This window comes from Grammomys surdaster, unplaced genomic scaffold (genome assembly GCF_004785775.1).
Source record: "Grammomys surdaster isolate TR1022 unplaced genomic scaffold, NIH_TR_1.0 958, whole genome shotgun sequence".
NCBI classification, from domain to species: domain Eukaryota; kingdom Metazoa; phylum Chordata; class Mammalia; order Rodentia; family Muridae; genus Grammomys; species Grammomys surdaster.
In genome coordinates, this window is record NW_021605377.1 from 629006 (window position 1) to 655697 (window position 26692).

General features: G+C 39.4%; 1 protein-coding gene across 1 annotated transcript in view; it reads right to left on the reverse strand.

Annotated features, from left to right (window-relative positions):
* The window catches only part of Ano4 (anoctamin 4), a 162760-nt gene that overhangs the window by 90821 nt on the left and 45247 nt on the right, over positions 1 to 26692 (reverse strand). Inside the window, exon 6 of the mRNA XM_028783084.1 lies at positions 12627 to 12758. Coding sequence (XP_028638917.1) covers positions 12627 to 12758 — 132 coding nt within the window. The remainder of the gene's footprint in view (positions 1 to 12626; positions 12759 to 26692) is intronic.

Here is a 26692-nt window from a genome sequence, read left to right on the forward strand (position 1 = left end):
CCTTCTGCTAATTAGACTACTACTAACATCCAGTCAATAGTAGTATGCTACTACTCGAATTCTCTATGCAATTGTCAGGGCATAATTTATTAGTCAGTGACCCAGCTACCACCTCTGTCCAGTCTTGGCTATGGGTTTTGTTTTTGTTTTCCTTTGCTGAAGCCCAGTTTTCCCAAGAGATGATGAAGGGATATATCTGTCTAGTCCTTTGTATTGTTGGGAGCAGCAAAGCCATAAAAATTCTGCCACGTGCCTGCAACATTTGGAATTTTGTAACATTTATTCTCCCTGATCACTCTGTTTCCATCTTTCCCATTTCTGCTATTTTCATGTCAGTCTCTAACTATTCTAGGTGTAGTAAAAATATCCCTGCCTTTGCTCTTCTTCCCATTAAAGTTTTAAAAAATTATTTACAATGTAGTATAAATAAAGAAATGAATTAAAAATTTTATCTTTGCAATAGACATTTTTACTTTAACTAAGGATGGCTTTAATCACTGAAAGTCTCAATTACAAAATTGCAGGTATTAGGGAGTACACTGTTTATTAAGCTATCTCTGAGACTTCCCTTGGGTTTCTCTTCTCTGTGATACTAGACTGGGGACCCTCGAGCTTTGCTGTGATTTGCTTTGAGTGTGGGTACTATTTGGAGACTATAAGAGAACAATGCAGGTACTCCTGCTCATTGGTCTACCTGTTCTTGCTGATGCTGCCCTAGCAACAGTATCCTCCAACTTGGAAATGGAAGTTGAATCCAGATTCTAGCTTTCAGAGACAAGTATTTCCCAAACTAGACTCCCTTCTCTGTGCTCCTTGAATGATGGAATGGGCAGGATAGCTTCTCTTTGGAGTTATAGGACTCAGCTCCCTCCTACCTGCCTGGTCCTTATCATTCAGTCTCTCTTTTTTTTTAATTCTATGAGCCTTAGAGTCAATTGCTACAGTTATTATTCATGTGACCTCAAGGTTTCTTTTGTGACGCTGAAGCTGCTCAACTCCCCTCATTAACATCTCATGAACCTCCATGCTTCCTCTTCCTGACTAGAATACCAATGTTATAGGAAGCTATGAGAAGAAATACTCAAGGGATAGGTGGTTTTTCTCTTTCACTTCTAAATCGGAAAAAAACATGAGCAGCATCTACCTCATCCTTCCTTCTTGCTAATCTAACAGAACACAGACACAGACTAAAGGTGGTTGCTGGATTTGATTATTGTTTGTCTATTTGTCTAGCTGTATTTGGAGACAGAGACTCCTTCTGTAGCCCAGGCTGACCTCAAACTCACACTACTCCTCTTGTCTCACTTTTCTTCCCAAGTCCTGGAATTACAGGTAGGGGCCAGCAGGACTAGTCATTCATAAAGTTGAATTCTGAAATATCCTGATTCAAAGTCTAATTTCTACCTTAGAGAGGTTTTCTCTCCTCTACTGAAGTTCCTTTTTCCTAAATTACACTAGGAGGTCAAAAACAGAGAAAAATCATATATAACATCATTTGAACCCTAGAAGAGGTCACAGACTAAGACATTATATACATGTGACAAGACAATAGTAATTTACTTGGGGGGTTCTATGAATATTCTGATCTCCAGTTTACTGCTTTTTCTCATGACAATCACATGTCATGTGACTTGTAAGCCTCTTTCCTAGAGGGAGCGTGTAATCCTCACCTCATTCATACCATCCTTGGCCATAACACTTGTTTTGGCTTATGGACTATGAGTAGAAGTGATACCATGATATTCTTCTTTGCCATGAAAATGCATGTCTGAGGTGCAGATTGCTTCTTCAGTCAAGCATTGTAATAAAAATGACATTTGAATAAAACCTCTCCTGAGTCTCAGCTAATATGTTATGAGAGGAAGAAACACTCATTTGGAGAGCCCACTGAGATTAAACGTTTATCATTTACTGCAGCAGAAACTAGTGGAACCTGACTGAGTCAACCTTTAACCCAGAGAAGATAATCCTATGAGTTACAGCCTAAAATGGATGGATTTTTCCCTGTGGTAGAGAAGCCATATCAATCAATAAAATGAAGAAGGAAAAAAATGAATGAGACTTGTGAGTTGGGGGGAACAATAAAGGAAGAAGGAAGGCTGAAGGAATAAGAAAGAAGGTTGACATAGAAGGGTATTTGTGTCAGAGATAAAGTAAAGGCATGCCCAAGGAAGAGAAAGCATGAAAGAGGGAAAGGGATTATAAATGGTTCTTAAGAAAAGCTGTATTTCACATGGCCTCTGGGTAGTGGGTGCTTTTTGTCACAGATGGGTAGTATACAGGACAATAAGAATCTGACAGGTCAGATGCTCTGTGCTAAACTATTACCTTTATCAAAACTTTGTAAGATTTTTTTTATAAAAAAAATCAAAAATTTTAAAATAAAAATTAAATAAAATATTTTAAAACAAAAATAGCTGCCTTGGAAGGACAGCTATCCTTCCAAGGTTGTCCTTTATATCTTTCAAGAAATGCAGATAAAACACTGGAACTCCTTTGTAATTACTCTAGATGCTGCATTATACTTTGTCCACTATCCAGACACAGACACACATACTTGTGGTACAATATAATCTGATTCATAATTATCATTTACAAACGCCAGTGAGCCCAGAAGGCTAATATGTGCATGAGGCATAAGGCATTTTGTAAAGAAGGCGATCCCTGAAATCTTTGCTGAAGAGAAAATGTTCCATCAGAGGAAAAGGAAAGAGTACCTTTCAGGAAGGATCAACCATCATTGAATATTTAGAAAACTTCTATGTCTGTATTGTAAAAGTAAATATCCCTGAAAGCTGAGGGGAGAGGGTAAGAAACTGAAAAAGCAATTTTCTATGCCATGATAAGAAGTTTTAGCTTCATTCTGAAGACCTAGGAAAGACATTGAAAGGTGTTAAAAAGGAAAGCAATGCTTCTTCATGGGCATCACTTAGTACTTGATATGGTAGTATATGGCCAAAGGGACCAGGGATGGGTATTGAAATCTTGCTCACACTGCTCTGAGAATCTGGGAGCAAGGAGGGTGTCTCCTAAATGTGCAAAGGTGTTGCATACATTAGTGACTAGTGTCTTGCAAATGATCTGTGACATGAACATAGTAGGCAGATGTGTAAGTGAGTAAAAACAGAAGAGCAAGAGAGATGAGGAGACATTGTAGAGAGATTTTAGTCCAACAACATGGCTACTGGAATACAAACACACCCTTACTACACATTTTCAATCCCACACAATGAAGGTAAAGTTAGTTTGTAGAAAGAAGCACTCATGCTTGAAAGTAACATCTAATTGAGGGACAGACAAGGTGATGAATCAGAGAAAGATTTGACAGAATTTATGCCTTTCTCTCATGAGAACAGAAAGAAAAGAGAGGCTGCTTAAGAGAGAGCAGCACAGAGAGAGAAAATGAGAAAGGGCAGTTTTACTGAGATAGTTGTAGAAAGAGAATAAGCTAGACACAGGGGAAGACAGAAGGAGTCAGAGAATGAGAAGGAGCCAGAAGATTAGAACATGTTATCAAAGTTAGTATGAAGCCAAGTAGAGCAGTTCAGTCAGAAGCTGAAAGATGCCAGTTTGAATTAATCAGCACGGAGAAAAGTTTTGAGTCAGAAGAGCTGAGTTGATGGTGATCAGTATGGAGGGTGATAGTATAGAATTCAGGCAACCTGCAGTGGTGATTTCCTTACTCTCAAGTGGAAACAAAACTGGTATAATGTCCAGGGTGAGGAAGTGGGGATATGAAGACCCAGGTTTATCTGTAGGTATAAAGGCATTTATAAGATGCAGTTCTGAGTAATAATAATAATCACTATTGCAATATTTCTGTATTTAACACCTCTTTCTCAACTGTGTTTCTGCAGTTATTGATACCCATGCCAAAATAGATTATTTGCTCTTCACAACCCACAGGAACATGGATCATGGGCTTCTACATGGTGAGAAACAATCTTATATAACACACTTGGAAATAACATGTTATTGTTGTTTTTGTGTGTATGTGATACAGCAGATATGAGAAAGGAGAAAAGTGGGAGTGGGAGACAGGGACATAAAAGATTTCTATGACAACTTCTAATTCCAGTCCAACTTCTACACAGTAACAGCCTAAACAGGAAGCCATCAGAGAGAACTCTTAAAAACTGTGAAAGGATGCTGAAATGTTGTTGTGCACAATAGATGGTTTCTAGCAGGGGTATAGGAGGGGAAGGACTCAACTCTATTTAAGGAGCAGCCCACTAAGAGTTTTACCATGTTCCAGTGAGTAAATAGATAATACAAAATGGATTTTTTGTTTTGTTGTTTGTTCGTTTTTTTACTCTCTCTCTCTCTCTCTCTCTCTCTCTCTCTCTCTCTCTCTCTGTGTGTGTGTGTGTGTGTGTGTGTGTGTGTGTGTGAAAGGCAGAGGGCTGGACAGGACTGGAAGGTAAATGTGATCGGGGTGTATGGAATGAAATTCTCAAGGAATCAATAAAAATATTATGTTAGAAAAAATAGACTCATAAAACACAAAAACAGATGGCTTCTCAAATATTAAGGTAATCCACCTATCTTTAGAACCCCCAGCCACCCAAAACTTTGCTTTTCACATGATTAGGTGATATCTTTGATCCTTAAACTTAAGTCTTATGTCATTAGGCTCCACTTGAAAGGAACTACATGATTTTTAGAAGCACAAACCTTAGGCTTTATGGTTTGTCTTCACTGTCATCTCAGCTTAAAACTTTCAAGAACACAGCTACATCCCCCGTGCCTCTGCAGAGCAACCTCACTAGCATACATATCGAGGATCCTAATGCCAGCAAGGAATTGCAATAAAACAAGTGTCCTGAGACTGCCCTGTGTCACTGGGGTACCAAAAGAACATTAATCCTACTGAAATCAATCTTGTATCTCATTGCCTAAAGGATTCTCCTAAGACTTCAGATCGATGATAAGAACAGAAAAACTCCAAATGCCCTGAAAGGAAAATTACAGCAGAAAGTTTTTGCTCTAGCAATCAATATATTCAGATATCTATGCTGTGAAGATTTAAGAGAGAACTTGGGATGTAGTACTAATACATATGAACATATCTGGAATAGTGAGGACAAAGTCAGTTTGAAGTGATTCTATTCCAATTCAAATCAGAAAGTCTCCCAAGCATCCTCAACACAGATGAGCACCCTGGGCCTATGGGTCCCACTGCTGCTGCCACCAAGCTAATCCTCTTTCCCCAAACCTTGGAATTTTGTGGACTGGCAAATACATATGGCGATGCAAGGCTGGACAGTGGCACTCCAAATGTGTATGTCTGTATCCTGACGTCTAGAATTTGTCAATGCATCAATCTGAACAACAAAGAGAAATTATGTTGCAGATAGAATTGAGGCTGTTCATGGCCTGACTTGAAGACTGAGGACACCACGGTTTAAGTGGGGTTAGAGAACCAACATCATGATATTAAAAAGTGTCAGAACACTTTAGAGGAGGTCTTGAGAAGTGGGAATGGAATGGTTCTCATGAGAGTAGGTTGTTAAAAAAGAGCAAACCTGTCCCCTCTCCATTAACTTGAGTTTTCTATACTACTCTGTGTCTAGACATTACTCTATTAACTAAGCTACCTGAAGCTAGGCTCTCTGGCTCAGTCCTGTCCTCTTGTTCCTACATTGGACTTTCCTATGGTGGAAATATCAGATTACCACTGATCTAATCACTTGAAATAATAAAATGCATCCCTGTAGTCTTTGAAGGTGGCAGTTCAACATGGATATCCAACAATTTGTGCGGCGGATAGTTCATTGTGGAAATACTTGTCTTGTGCAATATACCGGTTTATAATTTGTGCCTAATTGTCCCTAACTCTAAGAGGGTACAAACTAAAGAAAGTCATCAGTGCTAGAAATGGTAAACATAAAGAAAAATGGGGAAATATCCCTATCTGTACCAGCTGCACCACTATTAGGCATATTTTTAAAAGGCAATTCAAAAAGAGATCCGTTTCCTGAAAAACTTGCTGCATATGCATTATAAAAAGTAACACGACTCCCCCTTATCTCTTTTTTCGTATCTAATACCCATAGAAAATCTTTATTATAGGTATTGACCTTACAAAGCAATTGTCTCAAGGATGTTTCCACTAATACCATTTTCAGAATAAAGGGCAGCGGGCTACTTAAGCAGAGCAACATCCCCAGGAAGGGGGTGAAGAGGAATAAATTAATGCTTAAATGGACTTGTCTACCACAATCACCAGATTCCTATGGAATTCAATTTATCAGACCTGGAGGTTGTCTAGCAAGGAAGACAGATGAACAGTGAGTGTCAAGGCAGTGGGAAGGGGTCTAGATTTGTGCTGCTTCTGCCATCATCACCAAAGGAAAACCTAACAAGGTATAGAAAGAGTTTTCATCATCACAAGGTGGGGAAGGGACATGACTAGTGTCTATCTAGTGGCTGGAGGCAAGGGTCTTGCTATATTATAAGGCACAAGGCAGCTCTCTAGAACAAAGGGGAGTATGTGTTGTGCCTCCATGTCTGGACTAGAATTTCTTCTCCACCATTGCCTAGTTCTTTAATAAGCCTGTTTAATTTTTATCTCTTGCACTGCCAGGCAAGTTAGCATCCCAGCATTTCCAGAGTTAAGAACAAGCACACGACAGAACTTTGGCCCTGCAGTGTGGGTAAAGTGCTCCAGACAGCATCTAAGCCTGGTCTGTGAAGACATGAACTTCCTAAGAAATTATCCATTTTTCTTTTATATATAAGAGAATCTATGGAACGGAAAAATAGTAAATATGAGTCTAAGTATCTAAATAGCTACATGGAGCAGGCATGCTGTGTCTTCTTTTCTGAGGAGGATTCACATTAGCCAGTGTTGTGAACAACAACTAAACTACAGTGTTAAATCACTGGTGTGTGTATCCAGGGAGGTAACTCTGTGCTTTATAGTCTTCATCTGTGTGATGGTGATAGTGATATCTGTGGTCATATAATGGTTGTTAAGGAAATTTACACACAACTCTTAGGATCATTTCTCACATATAGAAAGAGGTAGGGGTTTTTGTTGTTGATTTTTGTTTTTTGTTTGTTTGTTTGTTTTTCGGTTTTTTGTTTTTTTTTCACTCACAGGTATACCTTTGGTGATACCCTGTAAAATAACCAAGTATCAATTTAGACGTATGAAGATGCGTAGTCAATGGTTTCCTTTCAATGATTCTAAAATATAGATTTGTCTGTATTTATCATCCTGCATAAAACTCACCTCTAATGGATCAAAGGCCTCAACATAAAGTCAGACACGCTGAACATGATAGAGGAGGAAGTAGAGAATAGCCTTAAACATAACAGAACAGGAAGATTTTCCAAACAGAATAGCATCAGCCTAGGCACTAAGAACAATAATTAATAAATGGGACCTCATGAAACTGAAATGCTTTTGCACAGCAAGGGACATCACTTTCAAACAAATAGCAGCTACAGAATGCGAAACGATGTTTACAAACTACACATCTGTAAGAGGGTAAGTATCCAAAACATATAAAGAACTCAAAAAACCCTATATATTAATATTTATACCCAATTTAAAATGGGAAATAGATCTAAACAGAGAGTTCTCAATAGAGGAAATGCAAATATTTGAGAGATATTTAAAGAAATGTTTAACATCCTTAGCCTCAAAGAAATAAATGTAAATCAACAAAATTACTCTGAGATTTCTTCTTACACTAGTCAGAAGGTCTAAGATCAATAAAACAAATGTCAGCTCATGCTGGGGAGGATGTGTAGTAAGAAGAACACTCATTCACTGCTGGTAGGACTGCAAATTTGTATGGCCATTATGGAAATCAGTGTCATGGTTCCTCGGGAAGATGGGAATTGATCTACCTCAAGATTCAGTTGTACCACTATTAGGCATATCCAGTGGATGATCATACATTTAAGAGACACTTTCTCAATCAAGTTAGCTGCTGTTTTATTCATAATAGTCAGTGATTAGAAACAATCTAGATGTTCCTCAACAGAAAAAATGATAAAATGTAGAACCTTTATACAATGGAGTATTACTCACCCACTTAAAACATGAAACTATAAAACATACAGCTAAATGGATGGAACTAGAAGAAAAAGTCATCCTGCGTAAGGTATTACAGATCTAGACAGGCAATGATGCTATGTATTAGCTCATATGTGGATATTGGCTGTTAAGATAATGATGACCATTCTACAATCCATGGAACCACATAGGTTAGGAAGAGAGTAAGGGACTGTGGAGGAAGGATCTTGTTAGGAAAGGGAAATAAAACCAATATGGATGGATAGAGAGGTGCTAGAATCTAGAATGGGTGGATCAAGTTGGGGTGGGAAGGAGGAGAGAAGGGGACAAGGGAAGGAATACAGGAGAGGCAGCTGAAATTAGAAATCACTTGAGAGGTAGTATAGAAACTTAATACAGTAGAAGCTTTCTAAAATATATACATATGTGATGGCAATCTAAAATGAAAATCATCACATAATGGGGACACAACCTCAAATCCATTACCAAGATTTACATCTAATTGAGATATTGGCCAAAAGAGGTCCCATGGGAAACCCCAAATAACTCAGGCTGTTGCCAAGATGATAGCTTGTTCTCCATAAACTGACAAGGCCCCATTGCTGAAAGCAATACTTAGACAACTCATCGAACATGGAGAAGTCCATCTGGTGCCTCCAGACAGCCTTTACCTCTGCTTTTTGGCATCTCTGGTACAGGAAGGTATTCTGCACTCTACCAAAAGAAAAATGCAAATGCTAATCCAGCCACAAAAACTCTGATCTACAGTGGTGTCCTGCCTAAAAGATATGCTAGTATAGTGGTGGTACACAGCTTGTGGGAGTAACCAATCAATACCTGATTTTACTTAAGGCCCACTCCATGAGAAAGTCAAGTGTTGAAGACTGGTTGCCCAAGCTTGGGAGAGTAGGGAAAAAGTGATGTGGAGAGGATGGTGAACAAGCCGTTTCTGCATACTCTGCTCTTCACAGTGGGATGAATATAGTTAGAAATAATCCACAGGCTAACTCACAAGAGCTATGAAAGAGGATATTGGATGAATTCATCAATATATCCTATGAGTTAACAGTGAGTATGATATTGACTCTTAATAATTGAATAAGCATAGGTGTCATGTGCTGGAACAGGGAATGATGCAGGCAGCCCATGTGCAGAAGGAACTTGAACCTGGTTTGAGGTGAGTATGCAGTCCGATGTTTCCAGAGCATCTGTTCCTCATTCACACATCCTATGATCAGTTTTATATATTCAGTTATTTTTCTGGCTGAACAAATCATGGTAAACATTTACTATGAGATTTGAAAATGGTGGGACTTGTAGTTTGAGAGAAAACAATGAAAACATACCATACTAACCAAGGAAAAGACATGGAAGGTTGCAGCATACTTGGAATTGACAGTAGAGGTTGGATAGCATGGAAAGTTTTCTGGGAAAAATGTCTTTGGTAGATCCTGGAAGACAGGCAACTAAGGGAAAGGTTACTCCAGGTATAACTCAAGGTGATCTCAAGGAAGAACAAGTGTAGGAGGGAACAGAAAAGTAGAAGGTGACTTAAGGAGGTCAGAGCTCAGCACAGCTCAAACACGTGTATAGGAGACAGATGAGGGAATTACTGAAAGGGTGTTTGATTTTTAAGACACTTTCCTATTTTGATCATGAGTCATTAAACTTCTAGCTTTACTTTATATACCACATTCACGATCCACAATTCCCGTCATTCTATTTGACTTCAGCATGAGCACAACGAGAAAGTTCTGCAAAGTCAACACATCACGTGAGTCCTTGGTATGCATGTAGAAAGCTGGGATCATGCAATAGCTCCCAGAACTCATTAAACAGCTATTTCTGATTAAATTAAGCCCATTAATATCATCCTCAAAGCATCTTTAAGGAGTTTTGTTTTCTAATTATACCAGTAACTGTTTCCAAATTGGCAGCCAACATTTTTCACATCTTACTTTTACACACCAATCCAAGGGAGGTTACCCACATGGAACAACGATTTTCAAACAAAAAGAAACTCTCATCACCCATAATACTTCAGGACCATGTTTAATTTTTCTTGTCTCATTGGCATGATATAAATCCCTTTGTTCTCTTGGTTCCCCTGAACTCTGGTCCTTATGTTTATGTCAACCACCCCTCTCTTTTTCCTTCTTTAATTGTCCTCCTTCAAGTCTCATCTTCAGTGGGCTGGTCTCCTTTTTTGAACAAAAATGCCGGGCCCTCTGTGTACCCTATAACCATATTCTCATAAATCTTTACAGACACCTACTTGTGGTTTCCAAACACTACATTGTATTTAATGTCTGGGATCTTTCCTACATGGCCCTCTCATCTTCTTAGAATATGCTACCTTCTTTACCTAGCTGGACAAGTCTATACCCATGTGAATCATTTTCTTCATAGTCAACTTCCATCACTTGCCAACATCCTTCCAAATCAGCAACACTGCCCTCTTAAGATGCACCTACTGGGCTAGTGGCAGTTATTCAATACATAGTATATTTTACCAGGATACAGTCAAGACTGTGTTGAGTTGCACTCAGATAATGCGTGGAAAGGTGCAGACATTGAGTTAGTGACTGCTGTACTGTATTTATCCACTGACTTAATTTGCAAATGTGTCAAAGGCTTCTCAAGTGTGTGACACTGTGGAGTACTTCTATCACCATACACTCTCCTACTCTGACTGTCAACATATCTAAAAATGCTTACCAATGTATTATTCTCACTTATAATCTTTAGTAATACTAGTTTGTATCTAGATGCTTCTAAGTTTGAGATACTCGGTGAATAGCATTATCCAACTCAAGGATATGAGGAACATGAAGGTGAGAAGACTTGGTGACACACCTTCCATTCCCTTAAAAAAAACCCTAAAACTTCCATAGTCCATATACTTCACTTATTACCCCATCCAACCATCTATCCATCCATCCATCTATCCATTTATCCATCCATCCATCCATCCATCCATCCATCCATCCATCCATCCATCCATCCATCCATCCATATACTTATCCACTCCATCCATCCATCCATCCATCCATCCATCCATCATCCATCCATATACTTATCCACTCCATCCATCCATCCATCATCCATCCATATACTTATCCATCCATCCATCCACTTACCCACTCTATCCTTCCATCTACCCATCTATCCATTCATTCACCTATCCATGTATGTACTCACTATCCCAAAACTTTGAGCTCCTTCTACACTGTGCCGTGCATACTTTCAGTCAGCTAAGAAGCAAAATGTGGCAGTAAATCAGTCTCCACTTGTGAAGGATTAAAACAACAATTACTAGTCTAAAAAGACCTTCCAGGATTTAAACTAAAAGCAGAAACACACGTTAGCTTTCATCTCCTTCTTGAGAACATACTCAGGGAGCCTGATCCCTGGATTAATATTGAGTACCATCTGATTACTGATTTCCATGGAGGCTTTTGGGGCTATGAGCTTTATCTTTTATATGTTCAAGTAATGAGCCTGGCTTGGTATCAATCGGACCTGTGGGGATCCAGGGCTTGCCTGTTTCATGGGTTTTCCCATGGCTTTCCTTGTGTTGCATTGATCTTTCCCAGCAAGACACATTTTGATGCAAACCATCTATCTAAACATAGTTTTTCTTCTCTTCTTTGCTCCCACAGTTCAATTGATTTTTCTGTTGCTAAACATGCACTCACCGTGCAGTCCCTGCACCTTCTTGACAACTGCCATTTGGTTTAAATTTTTAAAAAAATCAAAATTGGCAACTCATTTTTAAAAAAGAGATCTGTTAGCCCTTCCTGTCTCTCAGGTAAGTCATACTTACTGAAGCCATCACTACAATGGGCACAGGGAAGGCCAGGAAATCCAGAGTCTGTCTGAATGTAGGCTGGGCTGACCTGACGAATATTCTCTTTGGGAGCCCACTCCCTGTTGTTTACAACCTTTGGTTTGCTTTCTTCCACCTTCACCAGCCTGCCTCCCATCATTCTTCTGCATCTCACGAAGTTCAGAGTAAATTCTCGATCACCTTTGCAATTCTTTCCAGGCTGTTACTCAGCCAACTTTTTCTTTCTGCCCATGTGCCCAAGGTGACAAATTACTGTTGCGAGACTGATAGATGAGCTGGCAAGTAGGCTGCCAGGTACCATAGCTCTTCCTGCGATAACTTGGTGAAATGCTGAACGAAAGGAGAGCTCAGCGGCAAGCGGTGATAAAAAGCAAGCAAACAAGCTAAACCTTTATTCACCATGGAAGGTGTGATCCACATCCTCTGTCTGGGCTCTGTGTACTGAGAACTGACAGAGCCACAAGACAGAAAGACCCTGTGTCTCTGAATTGCTGTGGAAAGGATTATTCACCAAACTCGGATATAAAATCAAAACAAACAAACAAACAAACAAACAAACCATTAGGTCACTTTAAGCCACCTGAGATGGTAGGATTGTTGTGACAGCCCCCCCTCCCTGATTGATATAAAAAGGACATGAACAAAAGACTCAAGAGGAATGGCCTCTACATTGTCCCTCCCCAGAGCAAAGGCTCGATCATGCTGTCCATCCTTACTAAGATGCTGGCTTTCCTACAGAACACTCACTGATGGATCCTTTGCTGGCTGAAAGGGGCAGTGTAGCAGTCATTCTCTTCCAGGTCTGGCAGTGTCTCCTTGTCCAGTCTCATTGGCTTCTTAGGTAACCATCTCCGGAACCTGCTTATTTGTTTATCGATCCTGTGGCACATGGAAGGCAAGATCAAAGGGTACAGCAAGTCAGCATCACTCTGAAACACAGGGGCCATAAAGACAACTCCGTATCCTCCGTAGATTCTCACTACGCTCAGAACAGCCTGCTTTTCAGATGGAGAGAAGAGAGCTGGGAACTTGATAATTCTTTCAGGTTCTCTAAGTGGCCTCAGTATCACTATCTTTGAACAGATTTGAATTACATATTCACTCATTCGTTCATGAATGATCAAATGGTTACAAGGTTGGAAGGCTCTGGGAAGGAGGTAGATAGCCCTTTATGCATAAGCATAGAATGCTATATTTTGTAGAGATTAGAGATTCATTTTATGTCTAGAAAATGTGAGCTCAGAGAAGCATCTTAGCTGTAGTTAACTTGGGGCTGGAGCAACAGACATTGTGACTACACAGAGAACCTGCTGTCATGATCTCTGACTCCTTGCCTGTCACACATTTCCTTACTAGATAGCGGACACATAGCTGACTCCATTGTATTCACTGCGTTTTTCAAATGACTTCCATGATTCTCTAGGCCCTGGGGTATCAGGACACACAGGTGTCACTCTGGCTACCATACACACACACACACAAAAAATGTCATGTGATGGAAAACATCTAGACTAGTGTTGTATTGTGGTTTATAAAAATACTTTCCAAACTTGTTTTATTCTCAAACCTGACTACTGAACACATGTAGCTTCCAACTGTCCAGTTTATAGAAATAGCTCAGCCCTGCTCATAGTGAACAACCAGAAGGGGCAAAGCCACACCAGACTCGTAATGTGTATGTGCCTCAAGTCGCTACCCTGCAGAGTGTTTTCTCTTGGTGAGCAAGTATGTATACCAAACAGCATCGTGTGAGGTATGATTCATAGCTGCTATTTGTACTTTACACATACAGAAAGGACCCCAAAGTGTGATTATTCAGCCCAAATTAGCCAGATTAGACTTTTAGGGATCTCTGCATTTGCTGATAAAGGGGGTTACATGTAAGGGACACAGAAGAAACAAATTTCCCTAAAGAAGGAAATACCTTAATGCTTTCTACATCTGTTTACTAAAGAGTTCAGGCAGGATTTATTTTTCCAATGAAAATATTTGTGTAACAGTTTATATTGTTTAATGAACATGGTGGTTAATGTAGCTGATATTGACTGAGCCATGGATGTCCAGAGAGTTGGTCAAGCATGACTTTAGGTATGCTTCTGAGCCTGTTTTCAGAAGAGGCCCGGGTAGACTGAGCCAACACTTTGGACATGACTAGTATAGATTATCAAAAATTTTAATATACTGTGCTGAAGGTGACAGATGGGTAATTTTGCTCTCTTTGAGCTGGTATTTATCTCTGCCTCTAACACTGGTGATCCATAGTCCTTATACTTGGACTAGGACCATGAGATTTCCTAGGCTATTGCTTTCAGACTGCAGGCCAGAGGACTTTCTAGCCTCTGCAGTCTTGTGAAGCGCTGTTGTAAAACTCTATCTAAGTCTGAAGGCCAGAGATCTAGCAGTGTTGCTATCTGAGGGCAGGAAGCAATAGATGTGCCAGCTCAAGCAGACAGCAAATTTGTTATTGCTCCATCTTTTGATTTTATTAAAGTTAGACACTGGATGGATTGGATGATGTGCAACTACTTTGGTAGTGTCCAACTTAATTTTAAACTAAAAAAATGTTATTTTTAAAATTTTTATATGTATAGGTGTTTCCTAATTCTGTGCCCACATGCATGCAATGTCTGTGGGTTGGATCTCCTGTATCTGGAGTTGCAGATGGTGGTAAGTTGCTGTGTAGACACTGGAAATTGAAGGAGCCTAGGAGAGGGAAAAAGTTGTCATTTCTGCCACTTCTCTTCCCATTTTATGGTTTATTTAAAGATATCTAAAGACATGAACAGACACAACAATGATACTTAAAATGTAGTGAGAAGACATGGCCAAGAGGGGCAGAATGACACAGCTATTGAGAATTTGAACTCCGATGTTCAGATGTCTAGATTCAAATCCTGCCTTTGTAAATGCAAACGGTGTGGCTTTGAGCAAGTGTACTAAGTTTGCTTTGCCTCAAGTATTTAATCTTTAAAATATGTACATTATTGATGTCTGGTATACAGTAAGTGCTGACTATTACCACATCTTACCATTTTCTATTAACATGTAAGAATTTAAGCAAGCAGTGGAGATTTCTGGGTAAGATAGAAGGCTAGGAACTGCCTCCCTTATTATCCAATTTGGGAGATAAACTAGTGCAGGGAGGAACAGACATGACTTGGAAGAAAGAAAGAAAGAAAGAAAGAAAGAAAGAAAGAAAGAAAGAAAGAAAGAAAGAAAGAAAGAAAGGAAGGAAGAAAGAAAGACAGAAAGGAAGGAAGGAAGAAAGGAAGAGCTTTAGAAGTTCACAAAGATGCTGATAACACATCTCAAAGGTTCCAAAAAACAAAAAACAAAACAACAACAAGCCCAGGTAAGGTAACATTAAGAAGAAACTGACTTATACAAAGCTCAAGCCATAGAAATTCTTGCTTGTAGGAGGAGAAGCAGAAACCTCATTCAAAAGATAGATAGATAGCTCCGGTGAGAAAAGATTGGTAGTTATACCTTCAGGACAAGTATACATCTCTCGCAAGACTCAAACCAAGTTGTAGATTTTGGTAAGACAGCAACTTCTCTCAGGGATAGCCCAAACACAGTAAGGGAATCCATTTTACTACTGTATATGACTTACAGGACAGGGGCTAGGCACTGTCTTGAGAGGGAACCCATTGTTTAAAATGGAGCTACCCTGGGCTCTAAGTAGTCATGGCAATCACAAGCCAGGAATCCTGAATTTAACCTACTATCGCCCCAAAGTCAGAGACAACCTTATTGGCTAGCAGTGAGAGTGGGAGACCAGCTGAAAACCAAAGTTGTTGTGACGAGAGAGAGTAACAGTTCATGGCCCTCATCCTAAGCCGGAAAGCAGATGGATCATATCCTGGAACTGCTCTAACCTTTACCTACTGCTCTGTAGCCCAAGAATTCTGAGATACAGCCCTCCAGGTGAGTGGTTAATACCCAGAAGCCCTTGAAAGTACCAAGATAGGTCCTTTCTCTACATAAATTCCAGGGCTGTGATTTCTCTCCACTCTTGGAATGGGCTTGGGAAACATTTCCCAGCGAGAGTATTAGCTGCCCTAGGATGGATAACCTGAGGAATTTGGGAAGGGTGAAGGAACTTGTCTAAGTAACAGAACCCAGAGCTAGGTGCAGGCAGTAGAGACCCCCAGTATGTAAAGAAGGGGAGCAACCAAAGTGGAGAGAGCTCTGGGAAATGAGAAATGTCAGACAATTGTCAAACACTGACTCAATACAGTGTCACCGCAGGAAAGCCACGAGTACACAAGTTCAGCTGACCCTACACCACACTGTACAACAGGAAGGCTCCACGGCTCTGTGGCCCAGGAAAAAGCCATGCTAACATTCATTTTATGTAGTTCCTTAGGCTTCACCTTCATTATTGTTATTACTATAGTTTAGTGGTCCTTCTGCTTTACTGTATTAAAAATATTTATGCTTTTAATTCTTCCTTATGTGGTTATCTAATTACATTTAAGTATTTTTCACTTTTATTGAGCAATCACTTTCATTTTCCTTTCCTTTTGTTTCTTTATGGTTAGTAACCTTTTGGTTTTATTTTGAAGGTCATGTTTTTATTTTCCATTGCTCTGCTAACATTGCCTCTGCTTTGGCTTTCTGCTTTTCCTATTGTTTCATTCTTTTCTTCTCCCCCATACATTCTTTGCCCCTTTCCCTCCCTTTTTATCTATTTAACCCTGACTCTCCTTTATTTCCCCCTTTCCCATCTCCTTTCATTGTTCTTACTTATCATTTACACATTTATCCAAAATAACTTTTAGCTTCGTAGCACATTTGTCATAGTTCTTCCAAGATCTTGTTCTTCCCTATTGGTGGTGTAGTAGAGAGCCTTAGTCAATTTTAAATGTATTTCTGTATCTTCTACATTTGGTTCTTACAGCAGCTTGTTTATAATCTGAGTGATGTTGAGGATTGGGTTCTCAAGAAGAACAGACAAGTATTAGGGGGGATTGTTCAACATAATATATAATAATATATAAATTTCTGAGAGCTTGAAAATTTAAAAAATTCTTGAAAAAATAGGTTTTTCAATAAGAAATTTTCCCCAAATTAGTTATATTGAAACAATTGTATGTACAAATTGCAACCTAGAAATGTAAGAAACATGGCAAAACAAGGGACCAAGGGTCCTCTAAAACAGCAGTTTTTAACCTGTGGGTTGTGACTCCTTTGGGATATTGGATGACCCTTTAATAAGGCTCACCTAATACCATCAGAAAACACAGATATTTTCATTTCAATTTATAACAGTAGTAAAAATTACAGTCACAAAGTACCAACAAAGATAATATTATGGCTAGGGGTCACTCCATCATGAGAAACTGTATTAAAGGGTAGCAGCATTAGGAAGGTTGAGAACCATTGCTATAAAAGATAGAACTTCTCAACTCAGCTAAGCATCTAGGGCTTAAAACTAATACAATGAAGAAAGAATAGAACAAGCAATAATCCAACCAACTAGAAAAACAACCAGCAAAATTCCTGGAATTGGCAAACTTATCTCTATAATAACCTTAAAAGTGAATACCTCACCTTCCAACAAAGAGGGGAAGGTTAGCTAATTTGATAAAGAAACAGGATCCAACAATCTAATTTCTCTAGAAAAATACCTTACTGGCAACGATATCTACAGAGTTGGCATCCAAAAACAGAAGTCCATCTATTAAACCCAAATAAGCTGGTTTAGCAACTCCAATACATGATAAAGTAGACTTTGAAACTAATGTATCCAGAAGAAATAAGGAAAACCACTACATAGTAATAAAGGGAGCAACACACACACACACACACACACACACACACACACACACACACAGAAAAAGAGAGAGAGAGAGAACACAGAGATTCATACACATTTTATGCATATAAAATAAAAAACAGTGAGGCTTCCAATTTCATAAAACAAATACCAATGATCATAAAAGGTCAGGTAAGAACTGACACAATAAGACAATAATAGTGGATAATTAAGTATTTAAGTATTGTACTCTCATCTTTAGATAGGGTCTCCAAACTGAAAGGCATTGAGAAAGTTCTGACTTAAACTACATCTTAGTCCAAATGGACTCAAAAGATATCTTCAGCATACTGCAACCAAAAGATATAGAATAAAAATTCTTTTAGCAGCCCATAGAACTCTCTATAAAATAGACTTCATTTTAGAAAACTACATTAAGACTAACACATAGACTAGAACCAAATAATTTTATATATTGTGAGATTGTAGTGAGATAAAATGAGAAATCAAAAGCCAGAAAAACTCAGAAACTACTCAAATACCTAGAGACTGAGAAATACAATCTTAATAACCAGCAAGTCACTGAAATTATCAAGAATGACATCTAAAAATTCCTATAATCCAATTCAAATTATGCCTAATTTATCATACCCTTCTGAATACAGATAAAGTAGTTCTAAGCGGTAACTTGTAACTATTATTATTACTTAAAATATCATCACAAAGGCCTGATAAATAAACCTAATGATGCACCCCTAAGATTTTAGGAAAACAACCACAAAACAAATTCCCAAGTAGTAGGCAGCAAAAATCCAATGAAATGGAACCCCAACTAATCATATGTAGAATCAGTCAAACAAAATTTAGTCCATTAAAACGATATATAAAGTTGATAAACCCTTAGCCAAAAGAAAGATCACAGAGAGCAAAATTAATAAAGTTATAGATTTTTATAAAAAGGGTTCAAAGAAGTTCAAAGAATCATTAGGAAATACCTTGTACGCTAAAATTTGAAAATTGAAAAATCTAGAAGGAATGGATAAATTGCTACACAGGAATATGATCTATCAAAATTAAGTCAAGAAGCTATAAACATATGTACTACACTAAGCAATGTAATTATCACACTATCAAAAAGACCATCCACAGAGAAAATCCAAATTCTGGACAAATTTGCTGTGAAATTTGACAACATTATAAAGGAGCTATGAACAGTAATTCTTATTCAATTGTTTCACAAGAAAGGAAGGCACACTATGGAGTTCACCATATGAAGGCAGTGTTACTATGATGTCCAAACAAGGTAAGCCACAAGCAAACAGGACAACTATAAACCAGATTCTCTGATAAATCTAGATATAAAAGTTCTCAATAAAATACTTGCAAATCAAATTCAAGGACTTGTTAAAAAAGATAATATACCATGGCCCACATGATTTCATTCTAGAGGCAAAGTTGATTCAACATATGCAATACATGTAATACAACGGATAATTCGACTTAAGGACAGAAATCACAAATCATCTGAAAAGACACAAAGAAAGCCTTTGAAATGGCTCAACATTTCTTCCTGACAAAAGCCCCAAAGAAAGTTGGAATAGAAGCAACATAGCTGAACAAAATAAAAGCTGTGTAAGACAAATATGTACCTACATTCTGTGGAACAGGGAAGAGCAGAAAGTGTTTCCTCTAGAAACAAGAGTGAGACAAAGATGCTCACTCTCCGAAGACATCCTTTGTCTTCACTAGGACAGTAGGAAAGAAAGAAGCAAAAGGAACTCTATAGATAGAGTTGGAAGCCAAAGTGTCCTTAAGCGCTGATGGAAAGGCCCATACTCAAAAAGGCTCTAAAGACTCTCAGAGAATTATTAGAGTTGACATACTCTTTTAGCAAAGTAGCAAAATACAAAATCAACACATAGAATGAAGAGTTTTTCTATATCAATAATGAACTTCCCCAAAGTGCTAATGAATAAGAACACAAGAACTTAAAGAGTAGACTTTGGGAGAAGAACAAAACACAGTGACATACATGGAACCCAACAGTCTGAACTCTAAAAGTTCATATCCATTTTTACTTTGAAAATGAAACTAAGATGTTTTATCGTAATTTTTTTTAAAAAAGTTTGCTTTTCAACATTTCCTGTTACAGTCATTCACATTGATGTCTTCCTTAACCAGACTCACAAAGCAGGCTTCCTACAGTGAGCCACTCCCCTTTCCCATGTCTCTTGGCTTTATTACATTTGATTGCCTCGTAATTCATTCAAGGAAGAAGCCATGGCCCAGTGGTTTTCTGTGACAGGATTTTACTTGCCACACATCTCCAGCGTGTGGTGCTAATCGGACTGCGTTTTGCAAGATCTGTGTGTTCTGACTATGAATTCAGTGCAGCTGAGTAACAGCTCGGTGTGGACAGAAACAAATGAAGCTGTGGGAGAAGCCAGACGTAAATCCTCAATGGGAACGAAGTGGCAGCTTTCGGCAGCCAGCTGTGTCACCACGATCTCAATGAAATGTGAAAATGCTGACGAGCCAGCACAGTGGAGTAGTGAAAATGATTGATTAATTGAAAAATGTACAGGAAAAGAAAGAACGAAGTACAGGGGTTTGCTTGGCAGGAAAGGCGAAGCTGCTCCCTGTTACCGTCATGTCTAAAACAAGCTTCTGTTGCCTGTCAGCAATGTCACTAACCTTCCTGAGTTACAAAACAGAGTGACATTAACGACTGGCACCATCGCTGCCATCACAACTGTCATCTTTTGGGCCTGCAGGGTGATTAGTAAGTCCATAATTGATAATGTATGTGAAAATCTTTGGAGAAGTTTCCAGACACCTAGCAAGCACCAATGCTTTCTAAAGGAGCACACACCAGAAAAGTGTCAGGGAGCAAAACAACTGTATTTTAAAAACACTATAGGGCTATAAACCAAGTACTTGGGAAGCAGGGGGGTTGGAAGTTCAAGACCAGCCCTGGCTACCTGAGATCATGTCTTATAAAGCAAAAGCAAGCAAATAAACAAAGCAAAACACTACAATGGAAGAAAGACATTCAAAAGAAAATTTCAAACAGAAAGACACTTGCTGGGTATAGGGATGCTGGTCTGGACCACTGTGCAGATGCAAAATGTAGCCTGGACCACGAAGATCCAGAAGACCTACTCTGTAATCTACACTGTTCACAGTAATAGACACCAGCGCTCAAACAAAGCCAGTAGCTTCTGTGATTTCTCCTGTCTGGCAGAATTGCTCCCATAGGTGTTCTCCCTCTAACGCCATGAATTTGTAAATTAGGGTCTGTGGTACAAGAACTTTCGAAGACAGAATTATCGTTGTAGGATTTACAGAAGAACATTCCAGATGGGATCAACATGAGAGGTCGGAGGGCCGTCTCTAGGTGGAGGCAGGAGAGACATCACAGAAGGGGGATGAGTGCAAAAGAAGGATGTGACCCTTATGGCTGCCTTGGAGGATGTGTAGGACTAGGATGCCTCACTTTGAAAAGTCAAGATTGATTTTTCCACCAACAGCCTGCAAGGATGGTGACTTTAGCCTTTTAGCAACCTAAAGAGGGCTGGATGCAGATTATCCTCCTAGCGGTCCAGGTAAGAGCCCAGGCTGTCCTATATGGTTTTGGCCTTTGAAGATCCTGAGCAAATAAATCAGTTGACAACCTAAACTTATGATTCTGACTTGTGAATCAAGTTAATAATTTTGTGTTGGTCTGTGCGAGACAGTTTGAGGTAATGGGTTATGTGGATGCAGCTCTTAATTACACTGTTAGTCTGACCTGCCCTAGAGGGCAGGCTGTGGCTAGCCAGGCTCCCAAGATAGTAAGGTTGCCGCTCCACAGGTGGGCAGGGAGAAAGGTCCGTGTCTCTGTGCAAGGACACAGTGAATTTGAGCACCCCTAGGCTGCCGTCACAAACACATTCCTGTCTCTATACAGCCAATCTCAGACCTCAACCATGCAAAGGAGGAAAACAGCCAGTGGGCTGCAAAGCATGAAGCTCATGCTGGAATTCTCCAGCCTGTCTCTGTGCCCCAGTTAGACCTATCATAAGCTGTTCGAGCTCAGCAAGCGTTAGTGCCGTCGTCTCCAAAATGGTCACCAATTATGTGTTCTGTCTGCTAATACTACTTTGTTGTTGTCGGCGGGGTTGGGCAACAGTTTCATGAGTATATCATTGTACATGAGCGTACTAAGGAATGTAATGTGGTGCAGTGAATATAAAATCTTCACACACAGTCCAGCTGCTCAGTCTGCTAATGGAGTGAGATGCTGAGTGAGCGTGAGTGACTAAGCTTGCCTGAGAAGACGGTGCCCGTCACATACGAAGGTATGAGTATTAATCAGTGAATGACAATGCTTACACAATTCCTTGGATGTTCAAAGGTCCCCACTTAGTGCTGGCTCTTAGGATAAAGAAAATGATGATGATGATGGTGATGATGATGATGATGATGGTGATGATGATGATGGGGATTTTGAAGTGCAGAGTTCCAAGAGAAACTCAAAGATTACGATTATCCCCTATATGCCGGGTAGGGGCTCATCAGGCCTGCATCACATCTAACAAACATCTCCAAACAGGAAAAACTGAGCTTTACTGAGATATGTCAAAGTGGTGAAGCGAGTTAACCAGAAGGCATTGCATTCATCGCTTAGGATAAGCCTGCCACTTACTTCTCAAAGTCTCCCTTGCTGGAAGATGGGTGGGAGGGAGAACCCCACAAAGCCTTAGCTTAGTGACTTAGCAATGATTTTGTTTGGATACATTGTCACTTTGTTCTGTTTGTCCTATTTACTGAGCAAACACCCCCATATAGACTGCACAGGCAAATCAATAAAGAGAAGACGGATTACCCACGTGGGCGTGTCTGGTCTGAACACAAGTTTATATCTGAACTACAAGGTGAGTTACTTTTGCAGAAATTTCTTTGGATGGTGAATCTGGGGCTTTTCAGCCTTTGTGGCAGCTAAGGTTCTAGGAAAATACACAAAAGCAACACAAGCAAATGGGCAGGCTCACCAGCTCTGGATGAGCGGCCTCCCCTGGAGGGTCGTAGGAAGGTTTCACGTAAACATTAGGACCCTTAGGAGTGGTGATGACTAGAGAAAAGGTCACAAGCAAAGGACCTTCCTTACACCAGGCATGCTGGCCTGTCAAAGGCCTTTAAAACTTATTTTGGTATGCAGGAGCTCAACTTAGAAGCTGTACGTGAATCCTGACAGACAAGAAGAAAAACTTTTCCTTTGATTCCTTTGAGCCCTAACTACCTACCGGAAGTCAGTCAATACTAATGACTTGACTAGACTAAATTTATGAAACAGGCGTTTCTTTTTAAATTTTTAGTTTTGAGATTATGATGTAATTACATTTTTGTCTTCTCTTTCCTCCCTCCAACTCCCCCCCCATATACCCTTCCCACTCTCCTTCAAACTCATGGCCTCTCTTTTTCACTAATTGCTATTGAATCTGTATCTGTATCTCTGTTTGTATCTGTTCTGTATCTGTATCTATCTGTATCTGTATCTGTATCTGTATCTGTACCTGTATCATCTGTATCTATCTGTTCCTGTCCCTGTATCTATATCTATATCTATATCTATATCATCTCCTGTTAATTTCATATAATGTTACCTGTGTGTATGTCTTCAGGGCTGACCATATGGCACTGGACAACCAATTGGTGTGCTCTTCCCCAGGGAAGAGCACCTCTCCCTTTCCCACCATTCTTCAGTTGCCTCTAGTTCTTTGTGCAAGGTTGAGGGCTCACAGGACCCCCATCTAGTTCGGTATGTTCTCCCAGCAAGCTCTTGATCCTCTGGCTCTTACACTCTCCCTACCACTCTTCCCACAATGTTCCCTGAGCTTTAAGTGCAGGAGTGAAACAGGCCTTCTTTAGAGACACTTGCTTTTCCCTAGACCAGCATATTATAGACCTACATTTCTAGAAGTGCATTTGGAGAGATGATATGATAGAAAGAAACTAAATATAAGCTTTTGGTGATAGTTTTTCTTAGCCGAGGTAACTCATAGCCCTTATCTGCTGGAAGTGAACTTCTCCTGTACTGCCAACAGACAGCAGGAGGCCCAGTTTTTGTTTTCCTCTTAGAGCTGGGTTCTCTTCATTCACAGCATCTACTTGGATAGGAATTAGTTATCTTTGGAAGCTAATGCCATTCTTTTAGGTCACAGGGATCCTATTTGGAGCATAGCCTACACAGCTTATAGACAAATCCAAGAGGCTCTGGAACATTTACATACATTAAATTTTAATAGTAGGGATGGAAAGATACAAGCCATTTCTCATTCTGCCTATATGCCCATCTGATATGATTGCAGTGAGTAGAGTCTGTGATGCAGAGGACCAGCATTTCTTCTGTCCAGTATAAGAAAGGATAAACTCAGGCAGAATGCCCAAAGTGGGGGTGGGGCAAAGGAGAGTTATGAGACTTCAAATATAATTGCCCACAATAATTACATTTGTTAGTTTGTAATATTTTCTGAAGATTGTTTTCCAGGATCATTTTATCCTAGGGGAAAAAACCGCAAGGAAAAGATGATAAATTCTCTCCTTTTATTGGATAGATAATTTATAATGCCTGTAAACCTGCCTAGAGATTAGAATCAAAGGAGTGTTTAATAGACCAGGTACATGGATTAAAAGAGCATTTATTACAGATATACGAGTCTGAACTACATGAATATGTTTATGGGAGTTGGATGAGTTTTTGAAATACAGATGTATATGAAAAGATGTTTTATTTTTGCTAAAAAAATTTAGACTTTTTGATATGTTTATCCTTAAAGGAGATAGGCTGGATTGGAGAGTCCTTCCGTGGGTTAATGGGATTAAATATAATTTATTTAGAGGAAATTAAACAACAGGCTGATTGTCCACATATGGTATGCCAGGAGAATTTCAGAACACTGAAAGTCAAGTGTTTTGTTGTTGGAGTGCTATTAATATCACAGAGGCACCTGATCCTTTGTACTTGAATTTGAGAGTTAGCTACAAGGGGTGGACTCTCTTCATCACCTCAATTAGTCTATCCTAGGAAGAATCACCAATTAAAAGAAATCTATCTATCTATCTATCTATCTATCTATCTATCTATCTATCTATTACACTCCCTTCTTAACTGCATTTTAAATGAGCTGGTAGACACTGGGGTTTGGAAAGTCCTATTACATCAGTGGTGTCCAAAACCAAATGCTGCATAGCAGCACTGAAGATTCTCTCCAGAGAGCCTTGTCTAATTAATGTGTCATACCGCCATAATTGGAGTTTCTTTTATTCTGACACATTCTTCCAGTGTACTCCATTGCCTCAGTTCTCCCAAAGCAGTAATTTCTCCATGGAATATCAACTTTTTCAGTCTCTAAGACATTTATTAAGCCATTCATCTAGCTCTGGAAGCAAGCTCATATACACTCTAACTATCCTCCTTCATACTTGAAGAACACATGTGTTTTGTCATAGATGAAATCTCCTTTACTTTCCTCCTGTTGACTGTGGCTCTAACTCCTGGGCCTTCTTTCTCTGCCTCCCATATGGCTTATCAACACTTAAGTGAACACTCATTGCTTCTGAAGCTTTTCTACTAACTTCCATTCTAAAGTTATGAGTCCTACAAATGCTGTCTTTAGCCCAATATATGTTGTGTGCCTATAATCTCAAAACATAGGAGGCTGAAGAACAAGGATTTCGGCATGTTCTAGGTTAGTGTGAGCTGCATAGTAAATTTTAGGCCAACCTGATTACACAGTGAGATTCTGTCTCAAACAACCAAAGAAAGATACAACAAAAGACATGGCTCTTGCCTAGCACCACCAGCATCATTTAATGTTTAAGAGAAACGTATAATTCATCAACTGCATCTAGACTTGTTGAATCAGAAGTCCTGAGGATGGACCCAGTCATCTGCATTTTCAATAGCTGTTGAATAGTCCTGATGCATAGTGGAGAACACCATTCCACAGAGTCTGCTACTATGGCCATCATTAATGACTTATAAATATGCTAAATAGGTTCTCTTTTATCACCACCCATGAGAAGCTGAAGAATGTACACCTCTATAGAAACTCGTCTCCAGTGTTGTTGACGTCACCTGCCCTCCATTCTCCTTCTGTTCCCAGAGTATTATACTCATCCTTTTCTGTCTCTTCTTGTCCCCTTAATGCATAATTTGAAAAGAAATTGCCACTGGATCTCTTCTCTTCACTCTTTACATCTTGCTCAGGGAATCCTATACATTTTCCTGGCCAGTGTTGTGGCTTCTATGCCACTGACGTCCTGTTGGATTATTTAGCTTTACTTTCCATTTGGGTGGCTTCACCATCAGTCAGTTCCAACGGCCTTCAGGACACCAAATGCCCTTGAACTCTACTGAGTCATAATGTAGAATTATTAAAAGAAACCATCATTTACTCATCATACATGGGTACCTGCTGGATCACCACTCTTTTACCTCCAGCTGTATTTTTCCTACTTGTAAGTATGGAAATTTCCTTCCCAACTCCTAATGTTCAAACACCTATGAAATGCTAACCCATTACCCTAAAATTTCACCATTTTAGCTATTTTAAACACCATTTTTTGGTGTATAAATTAGTTTTGGTCTATTTAGGAGGCAGAACTATGGTTTAAAATGAAGGCTAAAGAGAAAAGGAAAAAAATGGGTAGAGGGAAGGAGAGAGGGAGAAAGTGAGAGACCGAGAGCAAGAGAGAGAGAGAGAGAGAGAGAGAGAGAGAGAGAGAGAGAGAGAGAGAGAATGAATGAATTATGGCTTATTTTAAAGACTTTTCTAGTCATCAGAGCTGCTACCATGGATGTCCCTATTTCTAGCATATTCAAATATGAACTGGATGACCACACAGCAGAGGTTTAAGAGTATCATGAATGATTGGACTTGCTGATATCAATATCTCACTTAGCTTTGAGATTCTGTTTCTTTTTACTATCATTTATGTATGTATTACCCACCCATCTTTCATTGTTAAGAAAATATTTCAGTCAAAAGTCAGTGTCTCTCATTTTAAC